Source organism: Diabrotica virgifera, chromosome 7 (assembly GCF_917563875.1).
Source record: "Diabrotica virgifera virgifera chromosome 7, PGI_DIABVI_V3a".
In the NCBI taxonomy this organism is placed as follows: domain Eukaryota; kingdom Metazoa; phylum Arthropoda; class Insecta; order Coleoptera; family Chrysomelidae; genus Diabrotica; species Diabrotica virgifera.
The window spans coordinates 57,784,009-57,803,517 of NC_065449.1; the positions used below are offsets into that span (position 1 = coordinate 57,784,009).

General features: G+C 31.9%; 1 protein-coding gene across 1 annotated transcript in view; it reads left to right on the top strand.

The window, feature by feature from the left end:
• Positions 1–253: 253 nt before the first annotated feature.
• LOC114335353 (protein prune homolog 2) overlaps positions 254–19,509 on the top strand; it is a 29,094-nt gene continuing 9,838 nt past the window's right edge. The window contains exons 1-4 of the mRNA XM_028285580.2: positions 254–727; positions 5,542–5,715; positions 10,025–10,204; positions 13,982–14,240. Of these exons, the coding sequence (XP_028141381.2) occupies positions 394–727; positions 5,542–5,715; positions 10,025–10,204; positions 13,982–14,240 (947 nt within the window). The 5' untranslated portion in view covers positions 254–393. The remainder of the gene's footprint in view (positions 728–5,541; positions 5,716–10,024; positions 10,205–13,981; positions 14,241–19,509) is intronic.

The following is a 19,509-nucleotide window of genomic DNA, read 5'->3' on the forward strand; positions in this document are numbered from 1 at the left end:
AGCTGTCCAGCCGCTGTGGTCGTCCGAACGCACCCATTATTTATGTCTTTTATGTAGTTTGGACACAGTTTGGGTTTAAATGTTATGTCTTTTGGTTGGAGTTTCATTGGAAGTTCCTCCTTCCTGGAAGGCAAATTTCCCCTCCCAAGGTCTAGATCCGCCTGATTGAATAGTCTTGGCAGCTAAGGCCAATAAAATGAATGGAAGAAGAAATCAAACAGTTGTCAACCTTTGTCAACGTCAATAATCAGAATAATAATAATTTTATTGAATTCATATTCATAACAAAAACGATTACAAGAAGTTAAATAAGAAATGTCCATTCACTATAAATAAAAGATAATCTTACATATAACTCAAATCAACTTAATATTCCTACTTTTTCTTAAAAATATGGACGTTATGGAATCTCCCAAAAAATCATTTGGAAACAATGTACAAAATAATACCTCAAAAACAACCCATTTTCAAGTACCCAGTAGTGTCTTAATCGATGAAATAAACGATGTCGGCAGTGATTGTGTCGATAAAAACGTTACTTTAAAGAATGCAACGAATTTTCATCCATTAATGTCTCCGATATCACAAGACTTTCCAGATTTGATACCCAAACAAGCCAAAGTTAATATCTATGAGGAGCATTTTCATCCAGAAGCTCACAGTTCTGTTAATGAATTGTATGAACCTGGAGAAAGACAAAATGAAGATTTGTCTACAGACTTACCAGGTAAATAATAAATAAAATAGTGTAAAATAGTTTATTATAGGTAGGATATAATCAATTTGTCAAACTAATAAAAGATGATTGAACATTTGAAACCTACAGTTCTCCAAGAAATTAACACACCATCTAAAAATTGGAACAATTTTAATGTCTTGAATTTTCTAAACATGTCTGATTTGAGTGATTTTTTTAGTATACAGTCAAAACCGTTTATAACGAACTTCAGGGGACTGGTGGTTTTTGTATGTTGTAGCCAGTGTTCTCTGTAAGTGGTTATATAATATGTTATAACGAACAGGTTGCTATAAACGATATTACACTGGTAGCAACAGTCAGCTCGAAAGTTTTTGATGCAAAAATGTGTAATTTAATCTATACCTATAATATGTTATAACATATTACACATAATATTTAACATATGTGTTTATTGTACTTACGTAAATCTAAATATGTACATACATACATATAATAATATGTATTGGAATGAGTACAGGTAGTCAATAAACAATACTCATAATATAACGGGTTCTCAAAATCGTATTATAAAATGTAGGCATACATACACTATTTATTTTTAAAAACACCAAAAAATGTAAATTACACCATTTGGCCTCTTGTGTAAAATGGTGTAATAATGTAAACAAAGTCTTGTGATACCATGGAACCGCCTAGGAGGTCTAATTAGTGTCTAACGGACTTAATTGGACCCATCCCGGATGTATTACCATCATAATCATAAATTAATAAAACCTTTCTTTTCATTTCTTGGCAATATCTGTACCTCGGAGAAATACAACAATACAATGCGCCCATTTTCATAAGTTTAAAGCAATTTTAAACTTTTTTCGACAAAAAGTGTTATTGCTATGCTTTTTCTCATGAGCATTTTTCAGTGCGTCACAGTTTTTCGATTTCTTTCTAACGCATTAAATTGTATATGAGAGAAAAAAAGGCACGTCGGTGATTACTTTGGTAATTATTCTAGTTTGGTGATTATTCTAGTTGTCGATAGATGGCGCTATAATAGAAAAAAATTATTTACTAATTATATAATATATCTACGAATATAATCTGTACAATTTATAAGACTATACAAATAAAAAAAATACCATTTTATAAATACAATAAAGGCAATTGATTTGTTTTTATGCCCAATTGCAAATAAAATTTGACAACTGTCAGATTTAACTAAAATGTCATGTTTGAATAAATGTTATAAATGTATATTATCCAATGAACTGTCAATACGGATGGAATGGCCATGTCCCATTCAAATAGTGAAGCAAGATTGACACCAACATACAAGAGAGAGGTCCTAGAGAGAGACAGACAAGGTGGTGGAAACTTTGACAGGCCGTGTAATTTGAGTTGCCTATATAAATGGACCCGATTGAATCAGTATTTACAGTTCGTTGAATATTTTAACTTATATTTTAACTTGGCTAAGGCCTAATGCTGATTGGCAGTACATATTTCAAAATTCAACCACTTTTTTGTATTTAGGGGATAAATAGAGTACACAGTGCCATACTTGGTGTTTAAATACTTTTCAGAATTGTTATTTGTATTTATCAAAACAAATACCTACTTTCCTAAAGTATTTGGGAGTTAAATAGTTTTAAAACTGTTTAAATGCTAAATTAGTGTTTTATATAAAGTGAAGAAGTCCTTGATTATGTTATTGTTACTTTTTTTTCAATAATTTTACGTAGGTATATACATACAATTTATTCTATTGTAACTAAACTCCCACAATGCATAAACACTTTTAGGAAACGGTTCCAACAGGTCTATTAAGGGTAATAGCATTGTAATATGTAGTAATAAATTTGCTGAATCAGTTTCACCTCTGTGTTCAATATTTTTAACTTTCGTGTGCCACTTCTTTAAAAAAGCTTTATAATAAAGAATTAAATTCGAAAAAAGCGTTGTTGCAATGTGTGTGGCCTAACTTAACTGTGGCATGTTAATTTAAAAACTGAATAACATTTTTTACAAAATTTTGGAATATGTTTGTAGAACAATTTTAACAGCTGTTTTTAATATAGATTTCAATCCTCTACAAATAGTCTCTCATGTCTTTTGATGTAAAATATTTATTACTACAACTTTCAACTACCGTCTACCACTATGAATTTGTTTGTTTACGAAAGGTGGCGATTATCTTCCCTCTTTCCCTGGCTATTGCTCTCATTCTGACCGCATGAAATCCCTTCATTTGTATTTAAATACGTCAGAACTCTCTTTTTCATTAAAAGAAGTACTGGTTTTAGTCTTTGCTTTTGGCATATTCTATTTTGTAGGTTTTAGAACTGCGCCATGATATATATGTCATTTTATTGTGTATCACTTAATGACAATGACAAAAAGACAGATTAAAACCAGTACTTCTTTAAATGAAGAAGAGAGTTCTGACGTATTTAAATACAAAAAAGTATTTAAATTTGGAAATACTGCCCCATCAGCCCAGTTAAAAAAATATGAGGTCCATTTCCCCGATTTAAGTTGATATAGGCAACTCAAATTACACGGCCTGTCAAAGTTTCCACCACCTTGTCTGTCTCTCTCTAGGACCTCTCTCTTGTATCGTGGCTGCATTAGTTGTCTTTGTGCCTATTCCATCCGTATTGACAGTTCATTGATATTATCACGGACTTACCTTTTTTTCTATCATTTGTGACGCACTGAAAAATCCTCATGAAAAGAACCATACAGCTATTTATTGAGATGTGGAAACAATATTATATTAGAACATTGTATCTATTGTCATTTAAATCATGCATTTGTTATTTAAGTATATTATTTATTATATTATTAATTGTTTTTTTCCTCTGATTCTGGCCTTGGTTTAGAACTAGAACCTTTAGCCACGTAATTGTATAACTTATCACTAACTCAGGTGTAATGTGTAGTGTGTGTGTTGAGTAAGTGTCTTGTTACTTTGCAAAGTCGACGTAATTGTCTTTGCAAAGAGACGCTAATTGTATCCGAACGTCTGCGGTCCCTCCGGTGAGTACCGATCCCACAAGGACAGTAACTATTTTCATTTATTAATTTATAATAAATGAAAAAATCTCTGATTAATTGTTTATTGTATAGTGTGTAAAACGGTCATAATAATTGAAAAAAATGGATGTTGTATCTTTCCGAGGTACAGATATGTATGTTGTAACCAATATTTCAACTGCTATTGTTCCAAGAAATATGTTCGCTTTAACTGATTTGTTCGTTATAAGCAATATAAATGCTTTTTTTATATGTCATTTTATGGGACCTACTGTTTTGTTCGTTATATCCGATTGTATGTTATAGCCGGTGTCGTTGTAAACGATTTTGACTGATATTTTATAGCCTTATTCTTTAATAATATCGCTCTAATAATGTTGTTGCTAGATGGGTAAATGCCATTGTATACTGGGTCTAACATTCGTACTGTTTTTTCTCAAATTTAGGAACATCCTGTGGAATATTCTAGCAATTATAAAATATTGAAATTAATACTCAACTGTAGTGTTAGGGCTTTCTGAACATTTTGTTTTTTGATTCATTAGCTTATGTTAGATAATAAAAGAAATAATGTCGGTGAAAACACAGTAAACAGCGATGCACAAGCCCTTTTAGGAGTCCGTGTATGGAGAAGAGCAGCCACAGACAAGGAAGGGTGGAGGCAAAAAATAAAGGAGGCCAAGGCTCAATTTGGGCTGTAGTGCCGTAGAAGACAAAGAAGAAGAAGATGTGACAATACCTCCTATCTGCTTTTTCGTGAGTTTTTTAGGAGTGACGAAAAACCTTTTTTAGGGTCATCTTCTGTTATCATATGTAAGTTTTGACTTATTATATAGTAACTACCTAGTAGAATTTACTACAAAAAAGTCAAAAAATATCTTATAAAAACAGGAGGTGGCCCTAAAAAGACTTTTTCGTCTCTCCTAAAAAACTCACGAAAAAGCAGATAGGAAGTATTGTCACATCACCGACGATATGTACTTTTATATTTCAAATGAGGTTTGCTACAGTTGGAAAAATGAAAGAATACCCATGAACGATCACATCAATCACAAATTTTGTATTTGCTGTTTTGTTTCCATAAATGACAAATGAGAGAGATAGACTATTAATAATCTGAATAATATGTGATTGATGTGATCTTTCATGGGTATTCTTTCATTTTTCCTACTGTATTTGGTCTTGATCAATGTGATTCCAAATCTCGAGAGCTGCTGTTTCTATGTCTTGTTAGGTTCCAGGAGGTAGCAAACGCTGTTGTAGTCTTCTGCCAATTATGTCCCACAAATGTTCGATCGGGTTAAGATCTGGACTATGGGGTGGCCAATTCCAAGTCCAAATATTTATCTGTTGCAAATATTCAGTTAGGTACAGTTTGTGCAATATGAGGTCTATTATATGATTTCAACGAAATTAATATACTTTAAAGACTTTATTTATATTTTATTTAAATATTAAAATAATTTTAATACTTACTACTTTCCAAAAATTTTTATTAAAACAATGCCAAAAATTAAAAAAATAAAAGAATAAAACACATTGAATAAAAGAATAAAACAGAAACACATTGAAAAATGCCACAAAGAAATGATTTCTGAACAATAACCATTGGCAAAAATGTTAACTAAATAGGTATTTTCTGAAAATAAAATTATTTAATAAATATACTTACAATCATAAAATGTATAAAAAGAAATAAAAAAAAGTTCACATTGGGGATCGAACCCACGTATACATAAAAATGTGTAGGGAAGTCAAGACTTTTTGATATTTAACCATAAAATTTAGTTAAATAAATTGTTCTCTTATAGAATTTCCAAGTAGTCCTTCATTATTAAGAAAATCCATATTGGGTGATGTATCTGTTGAAATGACTCCAAATGATGTTATCAGTGATACTGAATATGAGAATGATAAATCTGTTTATGAAGCTCATCTTAGTTCGAATTTGCAAAATGTATCTCTTAAATTAAATGAAAAAGAAGGTAAGCCTAAATATAATAAAAATCGGTTAAAATAAATTTTATATTATATAACTGTTGTTTCAAAAATCTCTAGGTATGTACTACCTAAGTAAACTACAAATATCTTGGTATGTATCAATATTTCGCGCAATGGAACATTAGACAAAGCCATAAGCCATAAGAGAAAGAAATATGTCAGGTAGAAAAGCCATCACAATGTTAAACAGCGTTTTACCAATCCATCAGCAATGGACCAATCCATCAGCAAAGAAAACAAAAAGAGGATATGAGACTTGGTGTGAGTTTTTATTGAATCTCACCCCAACAGTGGCGAAAAGGGTTTAATTATTACCTTTTGCCTAATTGGACATAGGTGAATATTTTAGGACCACACGCATATGTCCCAAAGCAGGGAGTCCTTCGATATTAACAAACTAGTGAACTTTTAAAGCTACTGGTTCTGAGAATTTATTTGGTCTGGTTTTATAGTTACTAATTAACACGACATGAAGGGTTGTGCACACGAGAAATAAAAGTGATAAGCGACAAAAACATTTATTAACAACGAGTTTGACAAATAAGAGGCTTAACGATAAATTATCTTAGTAGTGAAAGAGAGATAAAGAGTCTATTATACAAATTTCCGTGTTGACAATTAGCGAGAAGGGTAATTATTGCGAGAGCTTAACGTATTTTCACGAAGAAAAGAGGAGCACACACTTAACACCTCGCCTTAGAGAGGCTGGCGATAGACTACTCAGTTTTTATTCTAAAACTGCAATATTTTGTTAAGGGTAAGAATGTCACTCAACAAGAGCGTATCCATGGCATCCACACATGTTTATACCCTTGCGACCACAGAAGACGCCAAAGCAGCAACCATAATGTCCATTATCTTTTGTGCCCTAACACAACACTAACACTCAAGTTTTCAGAGAATTAAATCTTTCAATTCAAACACAATACAGATTGTCCCAACAGACTTACAAGAGAGATTTACATAAATGCGAAATAATTTAACTGTTGTTTCCACAACAAGACTATTGTGAAAAGTATCACTCTATACAGCTGTGAGGTATGGCCACCGAAAGAGTGAACACTGACAATGCTGCGAGCAACGGAAATGTATTTTTGGAGAAGAGTAGCAGGAAGATCTAGAAGAGAAAGAATTACCAACAAACTCACTAGCAATAGAGAAATAATGGGAGTCAAATGAACAATCACGGATTACTTATCGCCAAAAAAACTTATCTGGTTTGTACATATACAAAGAAGGAATGAACAACGAATACCAAAGGAAATTGGCAACTAAAATGGCAACCAGAAGGAAAGAAAAAACGAAATATGACAGAGAAAAAGCTGGAGTGAAGGAATAGACAAAGAGCTGAGGTAAAGACAACTGAAAGTCGGAAAAGAGCGGAAAATGTTATAAACCGACATGTAATAGTAGTATATGATAACTATTATATAATCTCATTTACTAATACGTAACTATAAACGTGGAAATATACAGTAAGCGTCGCCGTACTAGATACATGGGTAGGTACCTAATTGCTATGTTTATGGGCTAATCCGGTTCGTTCTCAGATGTGACTTTCATCTCTGTCATGTTACTGTCAAGAAATTATTCAAAATAATTGTTTTTCCATACAAAAATACATCAATTAATAGTATTATTACTCTGCGTTAAAATAACTTTATTCAAACACCAAGAATATTACAGTACTTTAAAACTTTAACAAAATGACAACTGTGAACATCAAAATTAGATCAGTTGTATTTAATACAGCTTTCAACTTTCTATGTTAATATTCAGTTTCTATCTATACATTTTCTGACATTCTAAACGTCACTAAACATAAAAATAAACATTGCAACAAGTGAAGGGTCCAGGACTGTAATAGCTCAATGTTCCTATGTATCTAGTAAGGTGGCGCTTACTGTATACAAACCTTATGAAGTAATACATAATATGTTAGCCTTACTGCCATCATGGTGTATAATAAAATAATGACAGTCCGAGAAGTTGACTTCATTACGACACCTGAGGAATCTAAAAACCTAGTAATTTAAATTTTTTTTGTATTTAAATGGAATTAACCTCCACCATACAAAGTACATAACACCATACAAAACCATAAAATACACCATAATTTATCACTGTGGATACAGCTACATCTACTGTATCATGGACGACTCAGAAGAAATCAGCTATTAGATATATTCGAAGAATTCAATAAAGCATACATATAGACAGGATATATAGTAATGGCCTTCCATAGGTTTCCGTTCTTGTCCCTTTACTTTTCAGCCTCTATATTGCGGACATGCCTGCAACCGAATCTCGAAAGTTTGGATATGCTGACGACTGGCAACAAGTCACCAATCTTTACAAACTACAGAAATCACTCTCACGAATGACCTATCCATCCTCAGTGAATACTTTAAGAAATGGACATGACTACCAAGTATGACAAAAACTGAAGTATCAACTTTTCATCTCAACAGCAGGCTGACAAACAGAGAATTACAAGTGTATTTCAATATCAAACTGTTAAACAGAATAAATACCCGAAATACCTTGGAGTTACTCTAGACAGAACGTTCACATTCAGAGAGCACCTGGCGAAAACATCAGCAAAACTAAAAACATAAAAACAATATAATAAAGAAACTCTGCGGTACTACATGATTGTCCACAGCATCAACCTGAAAATCGTCTGCTCTTGGCCTGATATATCCGGAGGACGAATACTGTGCACTGGTGTGGTTGAATAACAGGCACACCCACCTGGTTGACACCTAACTAAACTGTGCTATGCGTATGATAAAAGGCACAATAATTATGCCCATCTCCACAATGTGGCTACTACCCACCATTAGTAGTGTGACCAACTGCAATTCAGTCGAATTCGGGACAAGGCTGAAAAAAATAACTGAAATCCGGGACTCTTCAATGAAAATCGGGCCATTTTTTTAAATATAGAACTTTAATATTATTATTTTATTGATTAAGTATTTAATATTTTTACGTTGACAATGATATTTTTAATGGGATTAAGCCACAATTGGTTGTAACGATAATTATATCTTTGTTAGTTTTTGACATTTCGACTCCCAATCCGGAAATCGTTCTCAAAACAGGAAAAAAATTAGACAATCAACTGATGTTGGATTTCCATGCAGCCTTAGGTTAATATAAAAATATCATTATCATTATTGTGGCTTAATCCCATCAAAAATACAATTCAATTCCGTTCTAACAATTCAATTTGTTGTGAATTTTTAGAATAGAATTGACCAAAACGTTGAAAATCCGGATGGCCCGGAAGCCTTGTCCGGGGCGCCGGGACACAATTTCGTAATTCGGGCAATGCCCCGAATTTTTAGGACTAGTTGGTCACACTAACCATTAGTAACATAGCGCCACCCAACCTATGCTGCGAACATGCATTGGATAAAGAATACAACAAAATCATGGATAGTCGTCAACTTCTAGTTCATAACGATATTCCCAATATTCTTGGAAACCATCCCAGATCCCGGTTACCTCCCCTGAAATCCGTTCAAGCGCTGCAGCAATCTAATTTTGAGTTAAGTGCCCGATGGAGAGAAGAATGAGAATGTAAAACAGATCCGCATTACCATAGTCTACTGGACAACGTCTCCGTGAAAGATTTGGGCAGCCCTTAATTGAATCAGAACAAACTTTGGAAGATGCGCCAACTCTCTCTACAGAGGGGGTAAACTTCCCTCGCCTTTTTGTGATTGCAGTTGCTGCAAGACAGACCAACAGGCATATTCGCGATTGAAACGGAATGTAGAGGGCAGGTCGAATGCAGGAAAATGGCCGATATAAATGGTATAAACAAACATTAAATTGAGGAGTACAACAATACCGATTTGATTTAAAATATTTTAATGTAGTCAGAATGCTGAAAATTACTAAAACTTTCTAAATAGTGACCAAATTCCATTCAAATCAACAATTTTTTGGTTTGTTTATACCACTTATAGTAGTTTAAATTTATTCCGCCAGAGGTCAGATACTTTGTTTTTCATCACGAATAGTACAGGACTGCCCACACAGAGCATACACAGGCGCCACTACAGACTTTGCAATGGCAACCGAAGAGTCAATCGAATATTTAAAAAAAAACTGGACACCTGTTTGTAATGTACTGCATACTCCAATAGATAGGATGCTAGTTAACAAAGACATTTAGCTCAAAAAGAATAAAATTTGAATATAGATCATATCCTCATTTCAACATTCACATTTGTTATGACTTTTTTTCTGATTATGACAGGTTTTGTTATAATTTTTTAGGTAATTTAAATTTCCTAGCTCACAATAAAAGGAGCAACAAATTGAGAAAGATTAAAGTTGTGCAAACACAACTTAGTGATGATAGTGATGTTTCTTCTGCTGATACAAATACTGATAGTTTGAAGTCTGAAGATGTTTTCAATGGAGAAGTAGAAGAGTTTGCAAGAAAGTTGGATGATGGTAAAATAGTCTTATTATACATGTATATTTCTTTCAGTTTTTAGTAATTTACCTTCGGATTACTGTTGCAACTAGCCACCTACTAAGATGTCTATTTATTCATTTAAAATTTTTCGAAAATGTATTTATTACAATGGAAAAATTGAATAAAAATAAATCTTTGTTACAATTATTGTCTAAACAACAAACATTTATTACAAAGTTGTAAATCTATTCATAGTTGCTCTGTTTTTAATAAAAAAACAATGGGAATATATACATTTACATATATTTACAACGGTGTGTATTTAAAAAATCTGACGATTTGAGCGGGGCGTAAGAAAATGGGTGAGTCACAAAGTTTCACAAAAAAAAGCGAATATTTCGCGAAATGAACGTTAGATCGAAAAACTAAAAAATACGTGTTCAATATTTTTCAAAAATCTATCGAATGACACCAAACACGACCACGACCCCCCCCCCCCCACGGAGATGGGGTAGGGAGTTACTTTAAAATCTCAAATAGTAGCACCCATTTTTTATTGCAGATTAGGATTCCTTACGTAAAAATAAGTAACTTTTATTCGAGACATTTTTTTCGAATTATGGATAGATGGCGCTACAATCGGAAAAAGCAATTGTTGGAATTGTGTGAAAAATGGAAAACTTACTTATTTTGGCTTTAGGACCTAATCTTCACAACCCAATAGGTCCCCATAAAGGTCGACTAACTGCAAATTTAGCATATTTAAAGCTTCATCTTCAAATAGTACATTATCGAAGAAATCTCTCTATTGATTGATTTTGTCTAAACAAAATACTATTCTCTTTTCAAAATCTTCCTGAATTAATTCTTGGTGTAATTGAATATGGTAAGGGCGCATTCTGTTTTTGTGAAAATTCTTTGCACATAGTAGTAAGTTAGTTATTTTTCTTTGGTAACACTTCGTATACTCGTATTTGGCTTTTCAGTAACTGCCTGTAACATATTGGTTTCGTTTTCCTCTGTCTCAGTACCTACTTTTTGTTCATTCGTGTTTTTAATACATAACTGAACCAGTACGGTTAAACTGATCCTTCAATATTTCAAAGCTTGCTGTTGTAGGTTGTCGCCTCTCAGGAAACCGTTCATGATAAGTTCTTTCTGATAGTAACGCAGTTTTATTGCATTCCCCCAATATCCAGATCATACCTACCATTTTATCAATATTTAAATTCATCTTAACTCTTTAGTAAGTTTATACACAAAAAATTGTGGTGAACTGTCAGTTTTAGACAATTCAATCATAGCTTACTTAAAATGTGTAAAAATTTAGGCTCCTAATTAATAATTTACATTGTACTTTAAAAAATGAAAATATCTCAAAAACTAATAAATTTAAACATAGGAAATATTAAATAAATATTAAACTATGACAATCAATAAAATAAATGAATTTCAAAATTGTCAAAAAATACGTTTTTGGAATCAATAAAAAAATATGGCAGTAATAGATCATTCTTATTGTGCTTCTTTTAATTATAAATGGAGTTGAACTTGTTACGATTTTCATAGAAAATTGGTTATAACTAGAGAGCGGAATATATGCAACACAACATTACCAAAATATGCGCATATATATGCATTACTTTTACTACAAATATGCAGGTATTTTTCTAAATTTGTCTAAATATGCAAAGGCATATTAAAAATACTCAAAAATAAAACAATATATTAAATATAAACATTTATGTTTAAAAAATTCAACCTACATTTATGTTTAATACATATTTATTTTTCACATAAAAACAAATGAAATGACACACAAAAACTGATAATTAAATTAAGAATCTAAATTATAGTATGAATTTATAATCAAATATTTTTCAAAATTTTCAACTAGCAACTTTTGCCTTCTATCACTAAAAACGTGTTTGGACATAGAAAGCCCCGGCGCAAATTGATCCTAAGCCAGACACAACCTGCGTCGGCAGACTGCGTAGACCGTTCTGCGCATCCTACTATCAGTTCAAGCGTCCGAAGGTCAAGCTTGGGAAGGCCTGTCGTCAACGTACAGTTTTCTGGGCCTTGGGACGGGTGACTCACCGCCAGATGTATATTTTTACGTGTTTTTGTTTGAGAGATGGAACTATCTGAAATGAATAAGCGGCGATATATTTTACACTATCTTGAATTAATAACATTTTATTGCTCTGTTGTATCAATCAGCACTACTCTACAAGTTTTGGTTTATTCGTTTTAATATTTTATTGCAATAGTAGGGAATATAATATATCTGATTAAAACAGTGAATTTTTTACATGTTAATTATTTTTAATTTCTTGTGAAGTATCTAGTGTGGCTTTAGCCAATAAATCAAAGTTATGCGTTTACAAGAGCATATTATTTGAAAAATAAGGAGTACCATAATGTGTCATAATTATAATCTACTTTATACAGATCAAAAAATTGTTTAGTATGTATTTCTAAATCCACACAATCATTGGAAAATGATTAATGGTAAAAAATATCTATTAATGACACTGTTATCGACAAAGTCGATCAATTTTAAACTTGTCATCATATATTATTTATTAGACTTTTGTTTATCGTTAAAAATTAAATGATGGTTGTGAATTGTATTTTTTGTGTTATTTAATATTTTAGCAAAAACATTATCAGCAAAAATCTTATTTAAAACATGCGAACCGTTTTTGCAATCACAATCAGTGCAGTGTTTAACTTATGCTTGTTATTATAAAGGTATGTCGAAATAGAATACTCAGTGTAAGATATCTTTTTATGCACCCGCTTATGATCAAATTCGATGTTTTCGAAAGTCATACCGCGACTTCGATTTTTGTATTTTGATGCTTCTCTCTATGTCCGTCTTTATAGAAGTAAAAGCGAATTTGTCGAATAAAAACACTCTTTCCAGAAAAATTTCTTTTGTGGGACATGATGCTTTTGTTTGTCAGTTCCTCATTTAAAAAATGAATGTAACTTACGATTTTGGAACAGGCCTTGCAAAATACTTTGTCTCCACTTAGCTTTAACTCGGGAAAACACTTTATCCAAGCACTTTTTTGAATGGTAGACATATTTAAATTTAGTATATACCAATCACTTCAAAAACACTAAATACGATACAACGTTTACTTTAAACAAATGTTGGCCGGAAACTGACAAAATAAATATTAGACCCTTAAAAGCAGGTAGGTACCTACGACTTGCTACGCTAATAAAATAATATTTTTCTGGGAACACCCATAATTGTTAAATTCAGGTAGTAATGGGAAAGTCCAGATAGATAATAATGAGCGATAGATAGATAAATAACGAGCTCGTTCATATCGAAGTTATAAAATTCCAACTAAGAGAGGAAAATTTTAAACTTTTATATAATTTATTTTTAAAATATGCAAAATAAATCGTGTTTAGCTTAAATATGCAATGTTGTGTTTGTTGTCTGAAAATATGCAATATATGCATCTATATGCACTTTGCATATATTCCGCTCTCTAGTTATAACTTTTGTAAATACCCTGTATAACATAACAAAACTTTATACTGTTGTGATGGGGAAGTAACGAAGATATATAAAATATGTCTTCTTTACTTATAAATATAAAATAAAATACAGGGTGTTCCATTAAAAAAAACATAAGTCTGGTCTGCCACTATGTTATCGCACACCTTGTAACATTCTACCTCAGTTTCCTACAATTTTTTAGGGGTAAACCTCACGCCTATTAGACCTTTTGTCTTGTGTTTTAATCCTATTTGGATTTTAAATCAATAAATATGTTTTTTTTTAGAAAACACTACCCCTGAACCCATAGAACCCCTTAGTGCTGCTGATGAACGTTGCCATGCTAGGTACTGGCAACGTATGGTACTACCTGGCGGTGAACAACGGACCATAGATATGAGAGTCATAGAACCATACAAAAGAGTACTCAGTCATGGTGGTTACTTGAGGGCTGGAGGAAATACAGCTATTGTCGTATTCTCTGCTTGTTATCTTCCAGATAAATCTAGAATTGATTATGTTTACGTTATGGACAACCTCTTTTTGTAAGTTATTAGAATAACATTCTACTTAGGGTGGTTATGGTTTAAGAATTTTGAAATTTTCTTTTTTTATTATTATTTTAAATTAAAGTACATAGCTTCAAGAAGACTCTCTGAAAATTTCAGATTGATCGCAGCAAAAGTACCGGAAATAGAGCATTTTACTTACCTTAGACTCGCTTTGCAGCAGCTGCGCGCTTGAGCGTAGTGAGAAACGTTGAACAGCTGTTCCCCTTCTCTTTTGTAAATTACTCGGGGATTCAAAAACATATTCCGGTGTGTATCACTTTACGATTTGACAGAAAAAAGAGAAATTGACAAAAGTTGTCAAAACGCTTTTTTTCAAAAGCGGTGTACATTGTAACTCAAAAACTACTTGACCGATCCACCTGAAATTTTGCATAGATTTTCTGTAGAGATTTCGTGAGGTAAAGCTATCGTGATATTTTTTGGTTTATGCTTATTTTTTGTTTAACAGTAATAATAAGTTTATGTTCACATTTTTTTTTACAAAAATATTCGTTATTTTGATTTCTGAGTGATACCAAAAAGTAAAAAATCGTTAAAACTAAAAAACTCGACAGCTTTACTTCGGGAAACTCATAAGCTAATAAAATATTTATGAATTTTTTGTTTCACATGATCCAATGATGAGTTCTGATGTTCACCGTTGGCTTCTTTTTAAATATTTTGCCTTGTATTTTGTTTAAATATTGTTTGAATTGTACTCAATATGTTTATTTAATTTAAAAATAAAATAATTTTACCATAGTTTAAAAAAATTAACAGAAATGTGCTTGAAATGTTGATTTTTTGAGCAATGAGAAGATTGCTGCAATAAAGAAGCAGCAAATGAAACGTAATAAATGTTGTGAACAGATAATGATAACAATATTTTTCACTCTCTCTCTCTCTCTTATGGCGCTACAGCCCAAGTCAGGCTCTGGCCTCCCCCAGCATCCGCCTCCAAGTATCTCTGTCTCTGGCTGCTCTCCTCCAGTTGTCAACCCTCGATATGTTTTTAGTATCGGTTTTCACTTCGTCTATCAACCTCTTCCTTTGTTTTTCTACTGGCCGACATCCCACCATAGTTCCGCTAAGCGTTCTACTAGTAGACCAGGGTGGATCTGTAAATAAACGTCGATTTTTGGATGTGCGAGGTGGCATTCGGATTTTTGCAGATAAAGTTAGATGACAACTTCAATAATAATAATAATTGACCTATGCTCCTTCTCAAATATGCCCGGAACATTAATAAAAAAAATTAAAATATTTAAAAATTTCGAAAAACATCGATTTTTTTCTACTTTCTTTGCTTATAACTTTAAAATATTCATTTTAGAGCAAAGTCGTACCGAAATAAAATAAAGATATTGAATTTTGTACGATATACGACTAGTTAAAAATGTCTTAAATTATTACCCTTTCTGCAAAATAGCAATAAATACAAAATAAGGGGGCATAATAAGTCTGTTTTTATTCAGTGTTTTTCAACCACTTTGGTTCTACTTAGAACCTTCGTAATTCGCTTGGAAAATCCTTACAACATACTTAAATCGTCCACCAAATTTCATTAAAATCGACCTGATAGATTTTGCATAATAATTTTTCAATCTAATTTTTTTTTAAAGTTCAAATTTTTTAAAAACTTTCTGAACAAAAAGTAGACCATTTAGAAGTTTTCTAATTTTTTCACATCTAAAGAGGCTCTATACCTATCTAATACACTTTACAGAATTGAAATCGGATTATTTAAGCGGCCTCAGCACTGTTTTAAAGTTATAAACAATTTTTTGGCTTATAAACAAATACAGTTAAGACGGTTGAGTTGGAATAAATTCATTTTCTCGAGAATGGGCGTCTCTGGAGATAAATCCCGAAACCGGTCGATTTTTATTTTTTTATTCTAATTTTTTGGTATACATATCATACTAGTGACGTCATCCATCTGGGCGTGATGACGTAATCGATGATTTTTTTAAATGAGAATAGGGGTCGTGTGATAGCTCTTTCGAAAGGCTATTCAATTTTGTATTCACTAATATAAACATTAACATAGTTATTTATTCAGGGTGCCCAAAATTTTTTTTGAATTAAATTAATTATTGAGACAAAAAGAAGAATGTAGGTAATTTATTTAATGCAAAATACATTTAACTGTAGTCAGTAAACAGAAAAACATGTTAATTTGAAAAATAAACATTGCTTTTCGCTTAAATTAACTGCTAAGAGGCTGGTGGGTGGCAACTAATATTAAATTAAGCGAAAAACAATAGTTATTTATCAAATAAAACATTTTTTCCTGTTTTAGGACAACAGTAAAATGTATTTCGAATTAAATAAATTATATACATTCTTCTTTTGGTCTCAATTAATTTAATTCAAAAAAAATTTGGGCACCCTGTATAAATAATTATGTTAATGTTTATATTAGGAAATAGAGAATTAAATATCCTTTCGAATGAGCTATCACACGACCCCTGTTCTCATTTTAAAAAATCATCGATTACGTCATCACACCCAGATGGATGACGTTACTAGTTTGATATATATGCCAAAAAAATTATAATTTAATAAAATAAAAATCGACCTGTTTCGGGATTTATCTCCAGAACTGCTCATTCTCGAGAAAATGAATTTATTCCGACTCCAGCGTCCTCACTGTATTTGTTTATAAGCCAAAAAATTGTTTATAACTTTAAAACTGTGCCGATGCCGCTTAGATAATCCGATTTTAATTATGTAAAGTGTATTGGATAGGTAGAGTGCCTATGTATATGTAAAAAAATTAGCAAACTTCTAAATGGTCTACTTTTTGTTCAGAAAGATTTTAAAAAATTTGAACTTTTTTAAAAAAAATTAGATTGTAAAATTATTATGCAAAATCTATCAGGTCGATTTTAATGAAATTTGGTAGACAGTTTAAGTATGCTGTAAGGAAATTCTAAGCGAATTACGAAGATTCTAAATGCAACCAGAGTGGTTGAAAAACACTGAATAAAAACAGGTTTATTTTGCCCACTTATTTTGTATTTATTGCTATTTTGCAGAAAGAGTAATAACTTAAGACATTTTTAACCAGTCGTGTGTCATACAAAATTCAATTATCTTTATTTTATTTCAGTACGACTTTGTTCCAAAATGAATCGTTTTAAAGTTATAAGCAATGAAAGTAGAAAAAAATCGATGTTTTTCGAGATTTTTAAATATTTTAATTTTTACTTTATCATACTACATACGTAGTATAGTATAATAGATAAAGTTGTAGGATCGTGCAAAAAAAAATTTTTCAGATTTCACTTTTTTTCGACGTTTTGAGTCCCCCTGAGTCTAAAAAGCAAATAAAAAAAACATGTCGAAAGTATGTACGTACGTATGTACGTACGTTCGTATGGCGTTGCGCGTTAGCTTTCTATCACTTTATCTCTAATTTTCGGCTATTTTTTTACAGGCAACCTTATATCATCGTAATTGAAAAAAATTAACTTTAATTTGATAAAAAAAAACATGCACGGAGTCATGAACGAAATTTTGTTCCATAAATGAATGACTATGAATTTAATTAAAGTTATTTGCAACCACTTTTTGACTGACGTCCTGTTAAACCACATATAAAAATAGTACACATATAAAAACTTGATTTTACTTAATCAACTTATGCAACCTAGTGATTCTGCAGTGATTATTAAGAGCGTAGGCGTAAATATTTTACGACTATCCCTACTTTTTCTTCCTTTACACGGCAAATTACGTGTAGTAAAATTCTCACTGGTATGGAGATATAAAAATTAGTTGACAATGACATTCAGCCGTGTGATGGATGACCGAAGTTATCGTTAACGTAAAGTTATCCTGTAGTTATGTTATAATCCTCGAATTGGTGTGATGTATCATACTTAACTTAACTACTTGCGTTATATCTTGACAGTTCTTGAGTTATCTGGTATATCAACTGTCACTTATAACGAGACGTTAATCCTCAAGTTATTAGATAACTCTGTAGTTATGTAAGGATATGTAAGGTTAGTTCATCTTTTGACTTGTTTTTATATAGAAATCAAGTGAATATTCAACGAAGAACGCTGCTTCATGTTGTCCTAGGATTTTGTGCGGCATGTTATTAATTTATTATCAAATATAAAGCAGTGCAAAATTAAAAATATCAAAAAATAGTCTTCAAATAACAATTAAAAGCCCGTAGGTAATAATACGATTAAAATAATAACTAACAATAAAAAGTAAAGCTAGTAATTTAAGAATAGAAAGATAATACAATTTTAAAAATCATACAAAAATCAAATTAAGATATGATTGTTGAATATAAGTTGAAATGCACTGGAATAACTGAAATAGTGACACAAAATGTAGTAAACCAACACATTTTGTACAAAAACTTAAAAAACGTCGTTTAATGTTATTTGAAGCAAATTTCTTATATCACAAAATTGGAGGATTTTACGGTAAGATACTTCAGTATCAAAAGTTTGGTTGTTAATTGTATCAAATTGGTACAATTGTACCAACTCTGGCAACGCTGCTTCTGGCAACGCTGCTTTTATGGGTATCGTCCCATCCTGTCAAGCCTGGGGCATGTTCCGATCAATCTCTCGCGCTCACTCCAACTTGTAGTTACTATTTCTACATAAGGTTCTCTTTGTTACTTCACACTTTGTTATTCAAATGTTATTTCTCTTTTTTAACGTTGAAGAAATAACTATCTCATAACGGCGACAGATACATCACACCGATTTTACGTAAATAGTTATGGGCACGTTATCCCTGAAAGTTATCTTAACTTTAACTCAAACGTTAAAGATAACTTCGGTCATCCATCACACGGCTGATTGTCACCAAGTCGTTATTAACACAGAGATGGCTATTTCGTTCAGTTTTTGAATGTTCTTTGATAACCGTTACTTGTATAATCGCTTAAAACGTTCGGCGCCCATCTTGAATAAGCGCAACTTGGCTAGTACCACGTACTTAAATCATTCATTTAGTAACACAGTACTACTGACGCCACTTATGCGTCATCAGTACCTTTGATAAAATCTTCGTGACGCTACTCGTGCCTCATGGGCACCGAACGTGTTAAATTAATAATTCAATAACTATGTATTCAGTGACTACAATAATTTATATACTATACAATAAAAAGTAATAATCGAGAAAAGAGAAAAGTGATAAAGTGATTTTAATAATAATATTGTTACTATGGACCGCTTAGATAAATTTTGAACATCTTTATTAACAAAATGTTTGGATCACAGAA